Source organism: Ascaphus truei, chromosome 7 (assembly GCF_040206685.1).
Source record: "Ascaphus truei isolate aAscTru1 chromosome 7, aAscTru1.hap1, whole genome shotgun sequence".
NCBI classification, from domain to species: domain Eukaryota; kingdom Metazoa; phylum Chordata; class Amphibia; order Anura; family Ascaphidae; genus Ascaphus; species Ascaphus truei.
In genome coordinates this window covers 48,273,251-48,295,196 of record NC_134489.1, presented here as the reverse complement: position 1 = coordinate 48,295,196, position 21,946 = coordinate 48,273,251, and the positions used below count along the sequence as shown (strand labels likewise).

General features: G+C 42.3%; 2 protein-coding genes across 12 annotated transcripts in view; one reads left to right on the top strand and one right to left on the bottom strand.

The window, feature by feature from the left end:
• The window catches only part of RYR1 (ryanodine receptor 1), a 132,542-nt gene extending 118,314 nt beyond the window's left edge, over positions 1 to 14,228 (top strand). For all 11 annotated transcript variants that reach the window (XM_075608326.1, XM_075608327.1, XM_075608325.1 and 8 more), the window contains 9 exons: positions 2,585 to 2,715; positions 2,920 to 2,980; positions 3,462 to 3,608; positions 3,890 to 4,024; positions 8,946 to 9,102; positions 9,325 to 9,389; positions 9,935 to 10,035; positions 10,260 to 10,311; positions 12,032 to 14,228. In XM_075608326.1, the coding sequence (XP_075464441.1) occupies positions 2,585 to 2,715; positions 2,920 to 2,980; positions 3,462 to 3,608; positions 3,890 to 4,024; positions 8,946 to 9,102; positions 9,325 to 9,389; positions 9,935 to 10,035; positions 10,260 to 10,311; positions 12,032 to 12,127 (945 nt within the window). In that variant the 3' untranslated portion in view covers positions 12,128 to 14,228. The remainder of the gene's footprint in view (positions 1 to 2,584; positions 2,716 to 2,919; positions 2,981 to 3,461; positions 3,609 to 3,889; positions 4,025 to 8,945; positions 9,103 to 9,324; positions 9,390 to 9,934; positions 10,036 to 10,259; positions 10,312 to 12,031) is intronic.
• Positions 14,229 to 18,449: 4,221 nt separating this feature from the next.
• The window catches only part of MAP4K1 (mitogen-activated protein kinase kinase kinase kinase 1), a 65,771-nt gene continuing 62,274 nt past the window's right edge, over positions 18,450 to 21,946 (bottom strand). The window contains exons 28-31 of the mRNA XM_075608316.1: positions 21,639 to 21,728; positions 21,227 to 21,297; positions 19,024 to 19,073; positions 18,450 to 18,889 (exon numbers count right to left, since the gene is read on the bottom strand). Coding sequence (XP_075464431.1) covers positions 18,817 to 18,889; positions 19,024 to 19,073; positions 21,227 to 21,297; positions 21,639 to 21,728 — 284 coding nt within the window. The 3' untranslated portion in view covers positions 18,450 to 18,816. The remainder of the gene's footprint in view (positions 18,890 to 19,023; positions 19,074 to 21,226; positions 21,298 to 21,638; positions 21,729 to 21,946) is intronic.

Sequence of the window (21,946 nt, the reverse complement as noted above, 5' to 3'; positions counted from 1 at the left end):
ATACCTTCAAATTTAACCGAATTTAGGAGGGAAAGAAATAGATTCTGATATTCATGAGCAGGGTCAGCTGTCAAGTGCATATAGAAATCCCTATCTATCCCTAACCTCTCCTACATTATATAGGTATCCCTATCCTGTATAACAGTGCCTCCCTTGTCTGCCTGCCTGACAACGATAGTGTCAAGACCCTGTAGTTCCTAAAGAGCTGCTCTTTCACCTGGAGAGAGATTAACATGCATTTTGGACGGTTTAGAACATAATTTCTCAAAATCTTTGAGGACTAATAAATATAAGGGCTCAATAAAATGTCCTTTGGCAAAATAGGGGTTAAAGAGTGATTTGGGACCAAATGGTGAATGGACCACCCCTTGAATTGAATTCCAATATTCACTTCGCTGCTAGATGAGTGAAAGTGAACCGAGAGATCACAAAGATCCTGAACCTCAGATCCTTCAGACTCCTCTGGAAGTGACCCAAGATTATCTAAACACTCACAGTCCTGTGTATTAGGTAACTGATAATATCTCTTTCCTTCCTTCAGTGAAAAATATCTTTTAAGTGTAATACTTCTGATAAATCTGTTGAGATCAACAAACATTTCAAAGAGAGTGGGTGTAGAACTCGTCGCAAAGCCTTACCCACTAGTAAGTAAGGAACATTGATTCTCATTAAGAACATGTGAGAAGAGATTGAATATTTCTCTCTTAATAGAATCTTCCTTTAGTCTCTTGATGCCTTTCTTCTCATGGATGATTCTTCCTCTTCTAGTTCCTCATCCTCCCATTTTCTCCTTACTGGTGTATTTGGAGGAGGGGGTTGTTTGTGAGTCCATACATTTTCACCCCGTTTTGCGGATAAAAATCTTGGGATTTCCCCCAAAATTGCGCGGTCTCTGTTGTGTATGTTGTTCCTTAGGAATAGCACCCTGATTGCTAGGGCCCAGTCTATTATCACCATTACTGCTATTTTCTAGAATATCTATTGGACAATGTAATTCCTCGGAAATTCCATGATTGGTGGGAAGGGTCCAATCATGTATTTCCAGATAACCAGCCGATTCAAAAGGTCCAGTTGAATCTTTTCTGCTAGGGACATGATGAGGTGTTTTCTTTTGATTTTGGTTTTCTAAATGAGTTGGCAGAACCAACTCTGGTTTTCCAATTCATAGACTTGCCATTAGCATAATCATCATTGTCCCTAATAGTCTTCCTTTTCTTTCTTTCAATTAGTTTTTTCTCAAAGCTAATAACTCTCGCATTAATTGTATACATTCAGGTTTTTCACAGTGAGGTTTTATTTCCCCCTGTACCTGCTCAAATTCTATCTGAAGAGTTACAAGTCTTGCCTCTCTAAATTTAACAAGCTGTGTCAATTGACCAGAGTATCCTTCCATTCTTTAAGAAAATTATCATTGGTCTCAAAGGCTGGTTGTTTGAGGATTCAAAGCCCTTGTGGGTTAATCTTCTGATCTATATATTTCTGTAATGAGATCATGACCCACCAAAAGCGCATTTCTTCTTTTAATAACTTTTCAAGTTTAAAAAAAACAACTATTTTCTATGTCTATGGCTTCATCAGTAGATGGAAGGGTAAAATTGCCTATATATTGTCCCGGCCGGCGCATAGCGGGCTAACCGCGGGGCTTCTCTCTCTTTAAAACGGAGTTTCCAGCGAGGCGGCCGCGCTTCAATAGATGAGCGCTAATGGCGCTTACTATTGAAAGCGCCCGAGGCGCGGGAAAACCGGCCGAAAATGGCCGAAGATAGCCGCGCGCCGCCCGCAGCTGTTTTTAAACTGCGGACGCAGCCGCAGTGCAATGAAGCTGGCCGGGACAGTACTCGTTCCTCCTAGTGAATCTTTCCTTACTATAATTCAACAGATGACAGAGAAGCCCAATGCTACATCCAACATGACAGAAATACACAGTAAAATACTTATATATTCTCTTGAAAAAGGGTCATTTAGTTTAACCCCTTTGGTCAAAGCGTTGTAAGCTTGCGAGCCATGACAAGGCAGACACCCGTTTGACACTTAAATACATACATATATTTTGTGGAGGCTCAGGGGTTCCCAAAAAGAGCTTGCTGGGGTTTTGTGTTCTGTTAAACTTACTATTATTCATCATGACTAATGTGAAATAGATAAGTGGATTAGCAGCTGCTTGATCTAAACTGGTAAGTGGATACCCACACACAATATATGAAAAACAAAAAGTTAGCGCCTGCTAATAAATACCCAAAAATATACCATAACGTGACACAATGAGAATCAAAGCAGGATGTGAATACAAAAAATCACAAAAGTGTATCAAAAATGTATACAGAATGAAACATAAACATACGTGTACTGTACGTACACATGTGAATGAACCAATTGGATAAAAAATCAGTGCTGTGAATACAAAGAAAAGTGTAAATGTCCATGAATAAAAGTCCATTAATTAGAAAATATAAAAGGATATATAATATATATGTATGAATACACTCCACCCTGAAGTGTGTTAATAGGGTCAAGTTTGTTGGAGTTATATTTTGTGCTAAACTAAAGATGCTGTTATGTCTCTCTCTCCCTGTCTCCCCCTTAGGTGCTAGACAAGTATGGTGATATTTATGGACGTGAGAGGATCGCAGAGCTGCTGGGGATGGATCTGGCCAGCCTGGAAATCAGCTCTCAGAATGAGAAGAAACCAGAACCTGACAAATCTATGCTGGCCTGGTGTGTATCTTTATGTGTGACTGTGTCTGTTTTGTAAACATGGCTTCATCCTATCTTCTACACATAGTATAGTATCACAATCAGCACTATTGCAGTTTACTGAATATATGTCCCCATGTCCCTCTGCCTATTATTTTCTTTGTGCCTGTCCCTCTCTCCCTCTCTTCCTCCCAACATCTCCTCTCTCCTTTTTGTCTCTGGCAGGATCACCTCAATAGACATCAAGTATCAGATTTGGAAATTTGGAGTGGTCTTCACTGATAACGTAAGTTGGAAATGAAAATTCTATGTGACTTGTATGGGGAGGATCAGATAAACTCTGTGTTTGCAGGATGAGCCAGGGGGAAAAGCTCTGTTATTTCAACTCATTTGTAGCTTCTAGTTACCTGGCTATAAGAAAAAGCTGTAATGATCAGGAATTGATTGTCCCTGTAAATTCTAAGTTATACAATATAAGACGAAGACCTATTGTTAATGTTATTATAAACTTATACTTGTGTTGCAAACACACATTACACTATAACTAAACTGAACCTTGATTAAACACAGCTCTTCTCTGCAATTGTGAGGCACATGCACAAGTACTGGTATGGGTTATCACACCCATTCCACGGTTAACTTCCATTGTAAGCAATGGTAGTCAACGCCGGAACTGGTACGATAACCAATACCAGCACTTGATGCATGTGCCACTGTGTGTATAGTTAGCTCGTATCCATTGAAGCTCTGCTGTCTCTCTCTCTCAGACTTTCCTCTACCTCGTCTGGTATACAGTCATGTCCCTCCTTGGCCACTACAACAATTTTTTCTTCGCTGCTCACCTGCTGGACATCGCCATGGGTGTGAAGACCCTGGCCACCATCCTGTCCTCCGTCACACACAATGGCAAACAGGTCAGACATTGTCTCCCTGATTCCAGCATCCTGGGACCTCTTTGTAGCATGCAAGAGCTACGGTTTTCTGTCTCTAATGTCATAATCTCTCTCCCACTTGCTGGCTCTGTTTTTATCACTCGTATTTGTAATGTTTCTCTTATTTTCTGCCTCACTTTCTTCTTGTCCCTTTTAAAGTTGTCTTATTATCTCTTCACATCCTTCATCTAGTCATTCTCTGTCCTTCTCTCTCTATCTAACCCTTCTCTCTCTCACCTTCCTCATTGCCCTTCTACCCGCAGCTGATGATGACAGTTGGTCTGCTGGCTGTTATCGTTTATCTTTACACAGTTGTTGCCTTCAACTTCTTCCGTAAATTTTACAACAAGAGTGAGGATGAGGATGAGCCGGACATGAAGTGTGATGACATGATGACAGTGAGTAACCCCTCTGCAACAGTCCATAAACATCAAGCAACCTAACACTGCTATAATAATAATCAACTCAACTACAACTAGCCAATATCTAAAAAAAAATATATACAGTATATATATATATATACAGTATATATATATATATATATATATATATATATATATATATATATATATACACACAGTAAATAAACATGTATATGTGTGTACATACTGTATATAAAGCAGAAAAGAAGAACTCATTTATTCTGCACTATGTGTACATATATATATATACTAGCTGATATACCCGGCATGTAAATCCGTAATAGGTATTATTATTTATAAATAGTTGAAAAGAAACATGGAAGAAAATGTAATACGATATTGTTGTTTAAAAATGGTTTATTGTAAACACACCACAGTACAATGTATATTTTGGTGACATAAGTGATGTAAAAATGTGAGGTGTGAGTGGGTGTGAGGCATCGGGTGGGTGTTCAGTACGGGTGGCGGGTGGGTAGTGGAGTGCTGGCTGTGGGCGGGAGTCCCGCTAGGGTGTGAGCGGGTGTGAGGCGGCGGGTGTCTGGTGAGAGCGTGCCGCGGTTGGTCAGTGATGTGGGTGCGTAGGGGTGTGAGTGTGGCGGGTGGGTGTGAGGCGGGAGGCGCCGGGTGGGTGGTGAGTGGGTGCGGCGGCTTGTCAGTGATGTCGGTGCGTAGGGGGCGGGTGTGTGTCGAGTGTGGCAGGTGGGTGAGAGGCGGCAGGTGTCTGTTGAGTGAGGGCGGCGGCTGTGGGGTGCAGGGGTGTGAGGCGGCGGGTGGCTGAAAGGCAGAGGCGGGAGGCGGCGGTAGTGGAGGCGGCGGGTGGGTGAAAGGCGTGAGGGCGGCGGGCGTGTGGGCGGCGAGTGGGTGAAAGGCAGAGGCAGGAGTGCGGCGGGTGGGTGAAAGGCAGGGGCGGGGAGGGGGGTGAAAGGCAGGGGTGGGGAGGGGGGTGAAAGGCAGGGGAGGGGGCAAGGGGAAGGCAGGGGAGGGGGCAAGGGGAGGAGGGGGGGAAGAACGGGGAGGTGGGAGGGGAAGGGAGGGAGCGGGAAGGGGGGGAGGGGGGATGGGGAAGGGGGGTGAGAGGGGCAGGGGAGGTGGGGAGGTGGGGAAGGGGGGGGAAGGCAGGGGAGGGGGGGGAAGGCAGGGAACGGGCAAGGGGGTAGGGGGAGGGGGGGATGGCAGGAGAGGGGGAGGGGTGGCAGGAGAGAGGGGGGAAGGCAGGGGCGGGAGTGTCACTGTGTGTCTGTCAGTGTGTCTGTCCCTGTGTGTGTCAGTGTGTCTGTCCCTGTGTGTGTCAGTGTGTCTGTCCCTGTGTGTGTCAGTCCCTGTGTGTGTCAGTGTGTCTGTCCCTGTGTGTGTCAGTGTGTCTGTCCCTGTGTGTGTCACTGTGTCTGTGCCTGTGTGTGTCAGTGTGTCTGTCCCTGTGTGTGTCACTGTGTCTGTCACTCGGTATGATGGGGGGTTGGTATGTGGGTCAGGGGGGTGATCAAAAACGGAGCTGGGGGAGGGGTCAAAAACGGAGCTGGGGGAGGGGTCAAAAACGGAGCTGGGGGGGGTCAAAATCGGAGCTAGGGGGGTGCAAAACGGAGCAGGGGAGGGGTCCAAAACGGAGCTGGGGAGGGGTCAAAAACGGAGCTGGGGGGGGGGTCAAAAACGGAGCTGGGGAGGGGTCAAAAACGGAGGGTCAACCACCCCCCCCACCCCTCCCCACCATCCAGCAGTACCAATTCCTCACCTCAGGCAGCAGCAGCAGCAGTAGTGTGGCCAGGGGTTAGAGCGCACCGGCCAATGAGAGCCATGGGGGGGGGGGGGCAGCAATCCGGAGGGGTGAGACATATGTGTGTGAATATACTGTTAGACCACACCGGCCAATGAGAGGTGTGCAGGGGCGGGTGTGTATATACTATTAGACCACACCGGCCAATGAGAGGTGTGCAGGGGCGGGTGGGCCAAGGGAGCAATCTCATTGGCCTGAGGGACACAGGCCATGCAGACATACAGTGCTTTCAGAAATATATAGTAGATAACAAAAATATAGATTAAATAGGATAGAACAATCATATTAGGGACAAATATATTCCCTGCTATAATAATTATAGATAGTGCCAATTACAGCTCAACCCCGTTATAACGCGATCCGTTACAACTCAAATCTGCTTATAACGCGATGCAAGCATGGCTCCCAATTTTCGTATTTATGAATACTTTAAACTCGATTATTGGTATCATAAATACGTTATTGTACAATGCATACAATCGTACATTATTTCTAACGCGATCCGCTTATAACGCGATGTGATTCAATGGACCCCAAGCACAGCGTTATAAGGGGGTTGAGCTGTACAAACAAACATACAAACAACATATATAACAAGGAAAGATGGGACAGGATGGGGAAATAAACACAATAGGAAAAAGGGGTGGGGGAGGGATGTAGCCGAAAAATAAGAAAAACCTTGAAAATAACAATGAAGACACTGGAACTTCCAAGCAGCTATCCGCAGGATCAACCACCTTCTTCAATACTTCTAAAAGACAAAAAGGGGCAACGCGGGCTCCATAGTGTAAAGGGTTTCAGGTTTTAATATCACAAGTTAAAATCAGGTCACTTACAACAATTCAATAAAATATGCACATTTGTTGTAAGCATCAGTCCTCCGTTGTGCGTCTTCCGGAATAGGGCTCAAAATCTCGTGGCTGGGAACGTGTGTCTCCTTCTGCTTCACGGCCAGGTATCTGCAGTGTTGTGCGTCCACACACAGGTCCCCCGGATACAGCAATATCACTCATCCAAGTGCCACAGCTCCTCTCCGTAGTTACAAAGCACTATACAGCAGGCTCCTGGCACAGCCAATGGCAACACACTCTTACGCGTTTCATCACTTAGGTTATGGCGACTTCATCAGAGAATAAGGAATGAGGAAATCCCAATGCCTTATAAAGTCTAAATTGATTGAATAATTACTCATACGAGCACCACCTTGTATAAGTGGACAAACGTGGCTAACACGTTTTTCGGCTGAAGGATGAACAACATGGACAAAAATGACATAATAAAACAACTGGCACACAATATTAGGATTTGAGATAATGGGGAACACGGAATAAACATGAAAATAAAAGAATAATAAAATAAATATATATATACATCAAAAATATATATGATGTAATATAAATAAATTTAAACTCATATATAAAAGTGCATAGAAATAATAAATAGCAATAATAAAGAAACTGTTATATGTATAAGGAGAGATAAACCTTATATAAAACATTGTATAAGATATACTGTAGTAACAACCCTTGAAATAGGATAAATAGGACTATTCAGACAAATGAGTATCCGTTGACACAAACATATATAATGCAAATATTTAAAACCTCATTAAAAGATGTCCATAAAAAATATATAATAAAAAAAATAATATTTTTTTTATTCAAATCAATGTGATGAAAAGTGCTAAAATTAATATAATTATAATCAGAATGTTGAAGTGAAGAACTATGTGACTAAGAAATTAATGATCTATATGTGTGTGAATATAAATATATACAAAACCTGTATGTAAAAAAATAATACATGGCCTACATTTAAATCAAAACACCCCCCCCCCCCAAACACATACAGTACAGTAATGGTCAAAAAAAACTATTATCCAGATATGGATAATAGATTATTTGCCCATTATTAAACACAACATTAGTCAGTATAAATAAAGTTCATAAGTACAGTTCTACTTACCACAGCCAATATGAAGGGCGTCCTCGTCAGGATACTGCAGGCCCCTGTCCTCCGTTGCCAGAAAGCATACATACATAATATATACATTCTAATGGCCCCTAACCCCTTAATCACCTTAGCGGTTAATACCCGCTACAGTAATTAAGGAGTTAACCCACCCTGCCCCGCTACCCACCCACCACGGACCCACTATACCCACCCTGTACCCATTGAGTTGTATAGTGGTACATCATACCCATATAATAATATGGGCTTGATAAGCCACTATGGCACTCAATGGGCACCCTAATCAAAATACATTAATGCACAAAAGACACAATAATAAAACATTAAATAACACCGAAACACCCCAATTCGGAGTGCACTATGGGGCCTGCGGACACCCCTTCAGCCTGGGGTATTATTTATTTATAAAATATTTTACCAGGAAGTAATACATTGAGAGTTACCTCTCGATTTCAAGTATGTCCTGGGAAGAGTTAATATGACAAATAATACATGTTTACAAATACAGTTACATAAATGAACAGGGTATACATTATATACAAGACATTGCATGCACAGTTAAAGATAATTTATGTTATGGGCGTATGAAACAGTTACAGACCAGATTAAAATGTGTGACAGCCTTAGATTTGAAAGAATTTAGACTGGTGGTGGATGTAAGAGTCTCTGGTAGGTTGTTCCAGTTTTGGGGTGTACGGTAAGAGAAGGAGGAGCGGCCGGATACTTTTTGGAGCCTTGGGGCCATGAACAGTCTTTTGGCGTCTGATCTCAGGTGATAGGTGCTACATGTGGTAGGGGTGAAGAGCTTGTTCAGGTAGTTGGGTAGCTTGCCCATAAAGAATTTGAAGGCAAGACAGGAAAGGTGAACTTTGCGCCTAGACTCGAGTGATGAGCAATCTATAATCTATACCAATAGTAACTGTACAAGTAATACACCAATGTAACAAAACTAAGAAACTGTACCAATGATAATTTAATGATGCATTCAAACTATATACAATGGTTCCCTACTCTAATGGTAACAAAAAGTCACCCACTTTTTCAATTTTAAGCCTGGTGTATTCTGATTGTATGGGATGACTCTCCCATTGCTCTTGCTAAGACTTTTGAGGTTTCCTCTCCATATATAATGTGTCTTCCTCCATCTTTCCTCAGTGTTACCTCTTTCACATGTACGTTGGAGTCCGTGCTGGAGGGGGTATTGGAGATGAGATTGAGGACCCCGCGGGAGACGAATACGAACTTTACCGAGTTGTCTTTGACATAACCTTCTTCTTCTTCGTCATTGTCATCCTGCTAGCCATCATCCAGGGTGTGTAGTTGGTGGGCCTACCAGTGAGGCCAACAACCAAATGGCACCATTCTGTGCATCTGTTGGTAATGTGACCCATAAGAAACTCGGATTGGCGTTGTCTTATCAATGCACCAATCCTAGTTAATTTGGGCTCTGAGCACTATAATTAATTTCTAATGCACTAATCAGAATGCAGAGCTGTGTTAGGCTGACTATTGACATTGTCACGTTCTTCATCAGGTCTGATCATTGATGCATTTGGAGAACTGAGAGACCAACAGGAGCAAGTGAAGGAGGATATGGAGGTAAAACCAGATCTATCTATCATCTGTTTGTCTCTGTCTGTTCTTATCATGTCTGTCTCTGCTTATCTATCGGTCTGTTATATGTATGTCTGTATGTATCGAATATCTATTTTCCTACTTATCAGTACAGGCATACCCCGGTTTAAGGACACTCACTTTAAGTACACTCGCGAGTAATACATATCGCTCAATAGGCAAATGGCAGCTCGCGCATGCGCCAGTCAGCACGACCTGAACAGCAATACCGGCTCCCTACCTGTAACGAAGCTGTGCGCAAGCGGGGAGACTATAGCCTGTTACACATGCGTTATTTACATCAGTTATGCATGTATATGATGATTGCAGTACAGTACATGCATCAATAAGTGGGAAAAGGTAGTGCTTCACTTTAAGTACATTTTCACATTACATACATGCTCCGGTCCCATTGCGTACGTTAATGCGGGGTATGCCTGTATAGCTGTCTATTTGACTGTACACTGGTGTTTATCTATCTATCCCTCTCTTTCTCACTCACTCCCCTTTTCTCCTTCATCTTTTCCCAGACCAAATGTTTCATCTGTGGTATTGGCAGTGATTATTTTGATCGGACGCCACATGGGTTTGAGATGCACACACTGGAAGAGCATAACCTGGCCAATTACATGTGAGTTATGGGCCTCTGGAGGGGGAGCAGGGTCAGGAACACATGCTAGACTGGTTTTACTGTACTGCAACTCCACTTGTATGTACTGCTTAATAGGACCACATCTCTGCCAATGGTGTCAGCAACAAATTGATATATTTGCTCCGCAATGCATTGCAGTGAAAGAGTTAAGGCACTGACATTTGAAGTGATTTGACATTATCCTCCGGTCCTCTCCCTCCCAGGTTCTTCCTGATGTACCTGATTAATAAGGATGATACAGAGCACACGGGGCAGGTAAGTGGAATCCACAGATGTATCTACCTGTACCTCCGCCTTTCTTCTGTAAACCACAGAGCACTGCATAAGTTGTGTTACCACAAGTAAACCTGACATGGTAAAAGTGATCTAACAGGCGCTTGACACAAAAAGTGATCACTATTCTTAAAGTGATAAATGAAGACGATAAAAAGGTGTGAAAACAATTATAATACTGTGCATAAATATGTGCAATAAAAAGTTGTGCAATATAGAGCTGTAACTCCCTGCTCAAACCCTCTGGTAGGGTCTGTCTTCACTGGTCCCAAAACGTTGAACTGGATTCTCACAATCCAGGGGGAGCATAAAGGGAAAAATAAACACAGAAAATCTAAGTGCAGATAATAGTGCAAAGATAAATACATTTCAGCTTAGTTCTTGATCTTATGTGCAGCCTCCTCACAGGATATGCAACTCCAAAAGTGTGGCAAACTGTTCTTGTGTACCAGGTCAGGAAATGTACCCCAGTAGGGAATATCAGGAGAGATGTACCTCAGCAAAAGGAGAGAAAGGTATCCATAGCACAGATCAATAAGGTAAGAAAAGTCTTTATGTTAAAAGGGTAAAAAAATTGCACTGACAATATTGCGAAGATAAAAAGGCACTTAACACTATTATGTGTGTTGGAGAATGCCGCTTGATACTGCCGCTCACCACATCTGCCTCCGTTTGGACGCTGAGGTACATCTCTCCTGATATTCCCTACTGCGGTACATCCTGACCTGGTACACAAGAACAGTTTGCCACAGTTTTTGGAGTTGCTTTATTACATCATATATCCTGTGCGGAGGCTGCACATAAGCGCCAAGAACGAAGCTGAAATTTATTTATCTTTGCACTATTGTCTGCACTTAGATTTTCTGTGTTGATTTTTCCCTTTATGCTCCGCCTGGATTGTGAGAATACACCACCAGTAAACCTGGCAGCTCAATAGAAGTCTGAGGGGTGAGTGGCACCTCCCTCTTATGTCAGCGGTGGGAAAACAAAGGTAATTATAAGGTCACAGGTGCAGCCCTCCCATAAGGATACTTGGACTGCTACAGTATTACAGAGTTACAAGGCAAAAGGCCATACTGTACATGACTTTGAAAATGAGCTATACAACAGCAAGAGGATTATGAATTTGATATTTGAATTTGAGCTCTGAAAAATTAAGAGGTCTGTATATTAAGGTTTTTTTTGCTTCTTTGAACGGCTAATGTAATAAGATCAGTATTATATTGCGACTGTGCCTGATGTAATAAATTAGTTACTTACATTTCTCACATGCAATGTGGTTCATTAACCATGGAGTTTTAGTCCACTTCTTCAGACCTGAAGGAGTTTGACAGTATAAGAAGTAACACAATGCGGCATAAGGATTTTTGTCATCTTGCAACTCTAACTCCACCTGTTAATACCACCCAAATCACAAATAGAAACATGCAGGGACAGTATAGGAGCAAAAAAATTTGATACACTAATGCAGCGGGAAATAACTCTCATTGGGTGGTATTTAGGAAACTTTCCCAGCTGCAAAACATAGGCAAGAAACGGCACATTATTTATTAAACATCTAGACTGCTCAGTGAGATTTTGGTTTGTTAAACTTCAAGTTCCAGTTTAATGGAAGAATTGGTGCTGTGTTGCCCCGATTATTAGACCATAAATCTCTCAGCACATGATGTACAGTATGAGAGACCTGTCTCCCCTCTTGCAGGAGTCCTATGTCTGGAAGATGTATCAGGAGAGATGCTGGGACTTCTTCCCTGCTGGAGACTGTTTCCGCAAGACATATGAGGATCAGCTTGGATAACAGGAACTGCACACACGTGAGCCAGGTCTGGGAAAGATCATTACCTGCAGGGCATTGCATATTTACAATCTGGAGAGCTCAGCAGAGCATTGCCACACTGACACCTTCACTGCAAATGAAGACCCTGCAGAAGATTCCACCTTTGCAGTGCAGAGGCCTGCAGAGCATCACTTTACTGACTGAAACAGAGACATCACACGGCATATTTGAAAAACTCACTGTTAAGAAAAGCTGCAGAGCATTGTACCTCTGTAGAGTATAGCTCCACTCAGACCTTCAGTACCAAAGGAACCTGCAGAGCATTGCGACTTTGTGCAATCACTGCCAGCAAGGATTTGCAGAGCATTGCTCAGTAAACTAATTCACTGCCAACAAAACTTGGTCAGGGGGGCCTGCAGAGCATCACTCCTTTAACTCTTCTGCTGCTGCTAGAAAAGGCAGAGATTGGGGTGTTTTTGACGACTACTAGTTGAGAACAGTTCCCTGACCCCTTTCCTTCCCCCAAATGCCCCTCAACCTTAATCCCCCTCCTCCTATTACAGCCGTATCGATTTGTTATTAACCCCTCAGGCGCTGCAGGGGCCCACAACATGGCTCTTAGTGTTACATATTATACATTATGTAACAAAGCCTCGCCAGGGCTGGAGGAGTTAATGTATACATTATTTATTCATGGGTGGCATTTCAAGCAATAATACCCCCAAATCCTTGAATATACTGCAAATTGTTAAAAATAATAATGAAAGAATGCAGCTCAAATATTTTATGGATACTGAACTCTGATCTGTGAATTCACTTATTTATTTCAGAGTGGCTGTATCCAGGAATGCTGGAGAAATGTTAATATTTATTAATACATTAAATGGACAAGCCTCCTCTGGCCTGGCTTAATGCAGCAGCCCATCCTAAATCAAATTATCTGCACATCATGACGGTGGCAGAGCACCAGTGGTGAAGGGTGTGTTACGTCATGGAATTAAGGTGCACTTAAATTAACCCCTTCCTTACAGAGGGCCCAGCAAAGCATTGCTCTGCAAGGCGTTGCAGGCCTCTCAAGCAGGAAATGGGTTAAAACAGCATTCCTACGCTGCATCTTTCAGTAGAGTTGCTGAGTGTCGGGTTGAGTTGTCTCAAATTCGACATACTTCAGAATAAGTAGGAATGTTGTTTTAACAAAAATAAATACAAAAATTGTTCAAGAAACAGCATGTAGCATAAACCTGCAATCTATATGACTATATGAATTCTGGAAGAACACAGGGTGAAATACTCTTGATGACGTTGCAGGAGGTAGCCAACTCTGATTTGTGATATCATTTGTGGAACCAGAAAATGCTTCAGCGCAGTCAGATTCATTAGTAATCTTTGTAGACCCTGCTTGTCCTAAAAACGGCAGCAGTATCAGAAAATAACATCACACTTATTGCTGCATCCGTGTATAATGTCCCTCTGTGTTTGTTCATTGTTGATGGGTCTTTTGTGCACCCCAAAAAAAACCAAGTGCCTTCTAACTTGTGACTCCTTTTTATTGGGGGGGCAGGGGGGACAGGGGGGGGGGGGTGAGGGTGGGATGCTCCTGTTTGGAAATGTGGAGTTTTGTTTGGGGGAAGTAGCAATAATTTGTCACTTTAGAATGTTTACTGTGTCTCTGCTGTGTGAGACTTAAATCTCCCTGGGAAGATAGCTGCACATTTATTGTATGACTGTCTTCTGCAGAGCGTTGCTTTTTTAACCCCATCAGTGCTGAAGGGGACGCCCGCAGAGCATCATTCTATCCTACCCCACATCTATGCTAGTGAGAGAGTATTGCTTCATTAACCTCATCACAGCAAGAGACCCCTGCACAACATCCCATTCCTCTACCGATCAAAAATCACTCTAACAGAGACCCTTGGTCCTCCATATTGAGAGATTCAAATTCACCTTGGGTCTTGTTTGCACATTGACAAATGTATTTCACAAAGAGAGAGCAGATGGGGAGAGGTGCAGAAGGTTGAGTTAGTGGGGTGTCAGAAGCAGGGTCTGTCCCTGTTTTGTACTGCATTTTTTTGTTATTTTCTGTTTGTTGTCTGTAATAAAGTATTTATTGATGATGCTGTAATACTGGAGCCCATCTCTTTTGTTATCTCTGTTGCTAGAACACTACTAATATAATGCTCACGTGACATTACCCTGTAGGGATCAGGGGCGAGTTAAAGAAGCAAAACATGAAACATTTTTTGTTTTCTTTAAATAAATCTGTTCTGTAGTATTAAGTAATACTGTCTGCATTCTTTTTTTTTTTTTTTCTTTTTTAAATGTACTGATCATTCTTTAGTTGCTACAGCAATCATTTAGAATGTCTCATCCACTTCCTCTTTAGAAACAGGTTCTCCCATACACCCAGGCTCTGCCCTTTGGCAACAAAGTATCACAAACAGATCTGTTGCTGTGAGCCAAACAGCAGATTATCTATTACTCTGGAAGCTGTAACAATAATGTGTTACATGTGGTTACATATCAGCTGCAGCATTTCACAGACTGCAGCACAAAGTTAGGAGGCGGCCATTTAATTAGGCACACAATCAGGATTTTTACAGATTTATAACAGGAGCATCAAACGATTGCCAGCATAGGTAAGAATGTAGAATTATACATTGTCACATGCTTTACATATAAAAAGGAATGGGGGGGGGGGGCTGGGGGAAGAATGTAGCTTCAGATATTTATTATCGGTTCAGACCCAGATCCACAAAGCTCTGTTAAGTGACACGTTACGTTAATATCACATTCAGCCTGTATATCTTTATAGGATAATAATGTAACGTTAAGATATGTTTTCTCCCCCAAAAAAACAACAGCATTGCATGAACTAGAATGGATGTTACTTATGGGATGCAAAAAAAAAAAGAGGAGAGAAACATTGCATTAACATTACATACCCATAAAAGTCTGTTAAGGTTAACGCGTGGCCTTAACGTAACCTAGAGTTGGCGATACAGAGAGAGAGAAAAAGATGTATTCACTTTTGTACCTCCCAAAACACTCCTACGCAAGACATAGACAGATGCCTGTGAACTCATCTGAGTTACCTGGGCAATATTCTAATTTGAATATGCAGGGTGTATTCAAATTATTTTAAATTCGCATATTTACCGGATATCTCAGGGGTTTTCACAGGTATGTCTCCAAGTGTTGCAGAGAGAAGTGTTTTGGTAGGTATGGAAAAAAAAATTGGTGTTTATTACTGTCACTTTAAAAAAAACAGTAATATAGAACAAGTTGCTTAATAAGGAGTACTGTACATCACAGTGAGCGTCAAGGGCGCGATTTCATTGATAAAAATATCAGCTGATATTCTAATGAAGACCGTGTGTGTGTGTAGTCTGATTTTATGGCGAAATTACAAGTTGACGCTGTGTACGTGATGCAGGGGTATATAAAAAATGGTTTGTGTGCACTATTCTAATATTTCGCCTGACAAAGGGGTTACCCCCGAAACGTTGTGTTTTTTTATGTCTGCTATTAAAGCCACTTTCATATTTTTAAACACGTGTATTGGCAAGGTGTATTTGAGTGTAGGGGAGATTCATTGATTTCTCAATGTAAAGCGGAAGAGCAGCTTGTGACAGTAGGGGTAGATGTGACCGTTTTTTTTATTAATTTTAATAACAATTTGTCCTGCATCTATGGTTATTCCAAACAGTTATCATTTTAAGATTAATCAATAAATATTAAGTTTTAGTTTGGGTGCACTCTCTAAGTGCCACAATATAGGGATTCTTTCTTTCCTCTCACTTAGTGCATTTAATAAAGGTTAAGCCCACTACCTGTAAGTAATGAAGAAAAGATTATTTCAGGCCGAAATAATAAAGATGCTATATTGTCTATATACATATGTATTCAGCATGTAACTAGTTAAAATAAGTAATTTAGTTTTAAGTTACAAATTATATTGGCAAATGTTTAGCTGCCTCTGCAAAGATAAGAAGATAAATCAGTCTGAAGACAGGCAGGTGTAGAAATGTTTTATGTGATTTAAGAAACTTGGTATGTTTAAAGTCTGCTGAGTTGAATAGTATATGGTCTTGAGTTTGGAATCAAAGGTTAGTTAAATAGTAGTAAAAGACAATACAATAGCCATAGGTCTTAAAAGCTTAGGAACATAGGATTAACTATAGTTACTTAGTGACAGAACAAAGAGGTTCTTCTAAATCAAAGTTAATATTGCTAAAGGAAGAAACAGTGCTCTAATGTAGTGATTTACCGGGTACCCGAAAAATACCCCGTGCTTTTTCAGCCACCTGGAAATTACCCGGACCCAGCAGCATGGGGCTGGGACCGGCACTGGGTAATTTCAGGGCAGCTGATAATAGTTAAACACTTACCTGTAGCCGGTGACAGAAGACCGATGAGGAAGACCGCAGCAACACCTGAGAACAGCAGCAGACGTCCTGGTGGCGGTGGCAGCAGCCTAAGTCCTAGTTCATCCGGCGGCAGCAACAGGAACACAGCACACAGCTGATGCCCGTGTGAGCCGGAGAAGCATGTGACTGGAGCAGGAATGTTACTATTGGACAGCCGGCTCCTCCCCGGCTGTCCAATAGCATGCGCCTACTCCGGTCACATGCTTCCCTGGCTCTCTCAGGCATCAGCTGTGTGCTCTGTTCCTGGTGTTCCTGTCGGATGAAAAAGACCTTCAGCTGCTGCCACCAGGACGTCTGCTGCTGGTCCCAGATGTCGCCACAATCTTCCTCTCCGGTCTTCCGTCCCTGCAGGTAAGTGCCATCCGGATAACCGGGTACCCAGCTGGGTAAAATGTTTCATTTTGTCCTGTTACCTGTTTTTTTTTTATTATTAAATGGACTCGGTACAACACTACTCCGTTGATGATTGACGCAGAACGTGTTGGGCTGACGCTGAAAAAAAAAAAGTGATTGCTAAGTTTAGACAGGCTAAGGAAATGTATAAAGAGTGTATTTGGATTTATAGAATTCAGAATCATTTAACACCCAAGCTAAGAACAACCAAGCTCTCTGCTTTGCAATGTGTTGCCAGTTCTATTTTACAAGGGAGCTGCATTCCATTGCAGGAAAAATTGTAGATATTGCATTGCAATGCATGACAGTCAAATCTGTTACTCAAGTACTGAAGTACTGAAGGAGTGCTGCAGTGAGTAAAGGCTCAGACTCTGAAAACAACTGCACTGATTTTGAAGCAGTGGTGTCTGGTTCAAATCCCAGTGTCAGCTTTGTTTGATGGTAGGCACTATCTCTTTGTGCCTCAGGCACCAATATTAGATTGTAAGCTCTTTGGGGCAGGGATTCCTTGTGCCTGCAGGATTCTAATGTATAGAGTCAGTACTATAAAAATAAATAAATATTATCACAAAGGATTTCAAGGTGCCATCCCACATATCTTGGAGTTGCAGTATAGTGAAATAGCATTGTTACTTTGCATACTATGTCTCCCTGGCATTCAATAGTAAAAAAAAAATATGCATGTGTTATTTTGTTCTTTAGTTACCCCAATCTCAACATTAAAACTCCCCTATTTATTGCTATTATGTGTCCCCACAAACATCCTCTCTACAGGAAACAATTGTCCCCATAGATTTTTATCAAATCTCTCCCTATAGGAAATGATTTGCCCCCATAAACTTTAATTGAATCCGCCTCCACATAAATGATTTGTTTCTATAGACCAGTGTTTCCCAACCAGAGTATTGTGAGAGGATCAAAAGGGTTCAGCGGGATTTACTGTACCCATCTCCTTGAGCAGAGAGCCAGGTAATTACTAGTAGGCTGGGCAGTTTCCTCCATCCTGATTGGCTGCTGCTGGGTGATACAGCCAATCAGGAGGTGGTGTCAGGAGCCTGGGGGATGTGCCCAAGCAGAGGAGCAGGTCGCAGCATGGACCAGACAGAGGTGAGGTTGTGTCTCTCTATCCTTTTGTGTGTGTTTGTTCTGTCCTGTTGTGTCCACTGTGACTCTGTCTGTCTCTGCTCCCTCTATTTCCTGACAGTCTGTCTCTGTCCGAGTGTCTCCTGTGACTGAGGGTGCTGTCATATTGTAAGGGTGCCTCAGCAACTGAGCACTGTGATTATGGGTGCCTTGAGAGAAAAAAGGTTGAAAACCACTGCCATAGACTTTAATGGGATCCCCAACTACAAGAAATGATTTGTCCCCTTAGACCTTAATAGGATCCTTTTCCGCAATAAATAATTGCCCCCCATAGACTATTATGGTATCCCCTCTACAATAAATGATTTCCCGCTTCAATGAATGAGTAAACTCTAGCATTGTTTAAACAGGTAAAAATTAAAACAATAATTCAGTAAAAATTCTTTAAACAAAATTATTTACTGCAGACATTCAAACAGCATCTCCCATATACCTGCTCAAGAAGCAGGGCAGTAAATTAAGCTTACACAGTAACATGGTTCTTTCACTTTGTCCAGCACTATCAAATCAAACAGCTACTCACTCCCTCACTGACGTGCCAACTAGTGTAGCAGTGGCTGTAAGGTGATTGTCACACTGTCCCTTTGCTCAATGCATCATGGGGCATCCACTGTGCAATTGTGCCCGTGCCTTATTGCAGGAGTTCCCAGACAGGGGCTTGTGATTTTGTAGGGGAGTTGGAAGCCGCACAAGGCACAGCCCAGCAGTGACACTCGCTGTCCCCACTCTGAGGAGGATGAAGTGACATCATTCTTGGATATACAGATTGCTTGTGCTGCTGTGATCTTGTGAATGGGGTGCCTCTACAATGATCGTCCTGCTGTGAGAGAGATAAGACAGTGAGAGAATAAGAGGGATGGAGATTCACGAGTGTGTCAAACATGTAGAAGAAAAGGTAAGAGAGAAGGCAAAAGAGAAAATGAAATACCAGAGACGGGTTATATAGTTACTTACCTGTCCGATGATAACAGGCGTAAACGGCGATCAGGATAGTTGGATATGACCTACAGTAGAAGAGAGAAAGTAAAAGTTACAGGGAAACAAAGTGTGACAAATGGAGAAAGACAATGAAAAAGGGACAGATGTAAACAATGACGAGAAAATAGGACAACGTTGTCGTACAGTATGTCTGTTATGTGTCCCCATGCCGCGGGACGTGAATAAAGACTGATGTTCTACTACAAAAGTTCCTGGTGTCCATAATTTTCACGCTTGCTACCTCATCACCCAGTGAGTAGTCAAATATTACACACCGATGTAATCTTCCTAGAAGCGAGATAGAGATATATTGATTGATATATATTGATAGATATATATTATATAGATATAGATAGTGCGGGCTGGGTATAGTAGCTGGTACCTGCAGTTCTCCTCTGTGGGTGCAGGCTGGGTATAGCAGCTCCTCTCCGTGGGTCCTCTTCAGGTCCCACTGCTGTACCCAGCCTGCACCCACAGAGGGGAACAGCACGTTCCTCTCTGTGGGTCCTCTGCTTTACTTTACTTGTACTCTCATTTTAGAAAACAAATAATATATATATATATATGTATACCCTACTTAGTTAAGTTATGGTGGGTACAAAAAGTGACAAAAACCCTCCACAGTAAAGCATATAGCAAATGGAATTATTACTGTATGCTCATTTGCATGTCTCAGGCAGGTCTGCAACCCCGCCTTTCACCATTATCACCCAGCACACAGCACTTTCACTGCAGCAAGGGATTCTGGGAAATGACATGCAAATGAGCACTCAGTGCCACCTTTTGCTTCAAAAGTGGGTGTGTTTACTGGCTATGCATCTTTTACCCCTGGCTGTGCTCAAAGCTGTGACCATGCAGAAAGCTTAAGCCTATAGGGGAACTATGTTGAATGGGTTTGAAGCAAAATGTGGCACTGTGAGCTCATTTGCATGTCATTTCCCAGAATCCCTTGCTCAGTGGAAGTGCTGTGTGTGTGTATACATAGAATTCACAATCTCAGTCCAAAAAAACAAAAGGGACCAATATGACTATTGGTATGCATAGAGAGACAGAGAACCCCATGAGGGGCTTCCAGGAGCCACATTTGTGTTATAGCCTATGGCTGTTTAACTACATGTCATAAGTTAAAAAGATGTGCCTTGAATGTGGCACTTTCAGGGATCCCAACTGATATAGTAGTTTGTAACAAGAAAACCACTGCTGTATCTTTTTCATTGCAGCCTTTATAGTATTCACATTATAGTATTCACACAGGATACTCGCCCTCAGGAGTTCTCTGTCTCTAGCATACTGTACCAATAGTCATATTGGTCCCTTTTGTTTTTTGGACTGAGCTTGTGACTTCTATGTATAGTGATTACACTTATGCTGCTATTAAAACGCTATTGGTCACTTCAGGAGTACGACTAACTGTATAAACAACATCACGATACATAATGCAGCCTAATTAGACACCGTAAGAGTTCATTCGATCCAGATAGTGTCAGCTAATCCATTAGGCACACTAGCATTTACTAGGATGTGTAGCGCAGAAATACCCATGCACCGGGGGTTCCTCTGCCATAACAGAGGTCTACAGTAACTGCAACGTTAGTATCGTTAAGTCAGTTACATCTCCTGATTTAGCTACATTTTGTATCACTTGTTCCCTTTCATTCTCAAGGACATGTAAACGTGCCTACTATTTTTGCTACTGTAGCTGATTTCACCACAAGTAACCCTCACTGTGATTTTGTTTTCTGACGGGTTTATTGATTTTATACCCAGATCTAATTTTTTGCATTTATACAGTATATTATATTATATTTTGTTTAATACGTTTGATTATGTGGCCTACCTTATTTAGAATTTATTTCTAATAAAGTTAAGTTTTAATTACTTAAATATACTTCTTTGGATATTTACTCTGGTGCGCCGCAGAGGGAGCTTTCTCTCAAGTGCCTAGTTGCACTCACTCTCCATTTTGTTAATTCTCCCAGGCAGCACATAGTTTTCTCTATAATAATAAGTTTGGGCTCTCCTCCCCTTCCCCCCCCCCCCTAACTTTATTGGACTATGGATAGACTCAGTGTATCAGTGACCCCTGGTTCTTGGGTACTGGCAGTCTGACAACATATATATATCTGTGTGTAGAGGCAGCATAAAGGTAAATATAAACATACAAATCTGTGTTCCTCACCTCTGCAGACTGCATATTCAGCACTTGGAAGCCGTTCTTCCACAACACAAGGAGATTGTTCTGAAAAATAGCTAAAAAGAACCAGAATTCATCAATAAGGTCATTATCTGTCCTGCATTCCCCTTCCCAAAAACACCAGCTTGGACTCCCACTATCCCAAGAACGATGGTGTCCTGTATCTCTCTCCTCTGCATAATCTGCTACTCTCTCTCATTTAAGCACACTCTTGCAATGGTCTGAGTGCACAGGACTTGTGAACATTGTAAATTGAGCAATTTAGACATTCTAATATTCCCATATATGTGATGATACAATACATACGGCAACAGATATTCTTAACAATACACGCTCATATAAATGTTAATAGCAATAAATTAAAAATGGACTGTCCCAGGAGAACATCAGGTCTCACCTATAGACTCCACCGAGAAGCTGAAAGAGACTTCACACATGAGGGATGCCTGGAGTGGTGATCCCTGCAGGTCCACAAAGCTTAGTGTGTCTGCAAAGCAAGGTCAGGAAAGATTGACATAAAGATATCAACGAGCAAGTCAATAAGAGGAGAGAGAAGGGAGGGTGAGAGAGAAGAGAGGGGGAGAAAGGGGGGGAGAGAAAAAGGGAGAGGGAAGGGAGTGAGGAGGGGGAAAGAGGGGAGGGGGAAGGGGAGAGGGGGAAAGAGGGAAAGGGGGGGGGAGGGGGAGAGAAGGAGGGGGAGGCGGG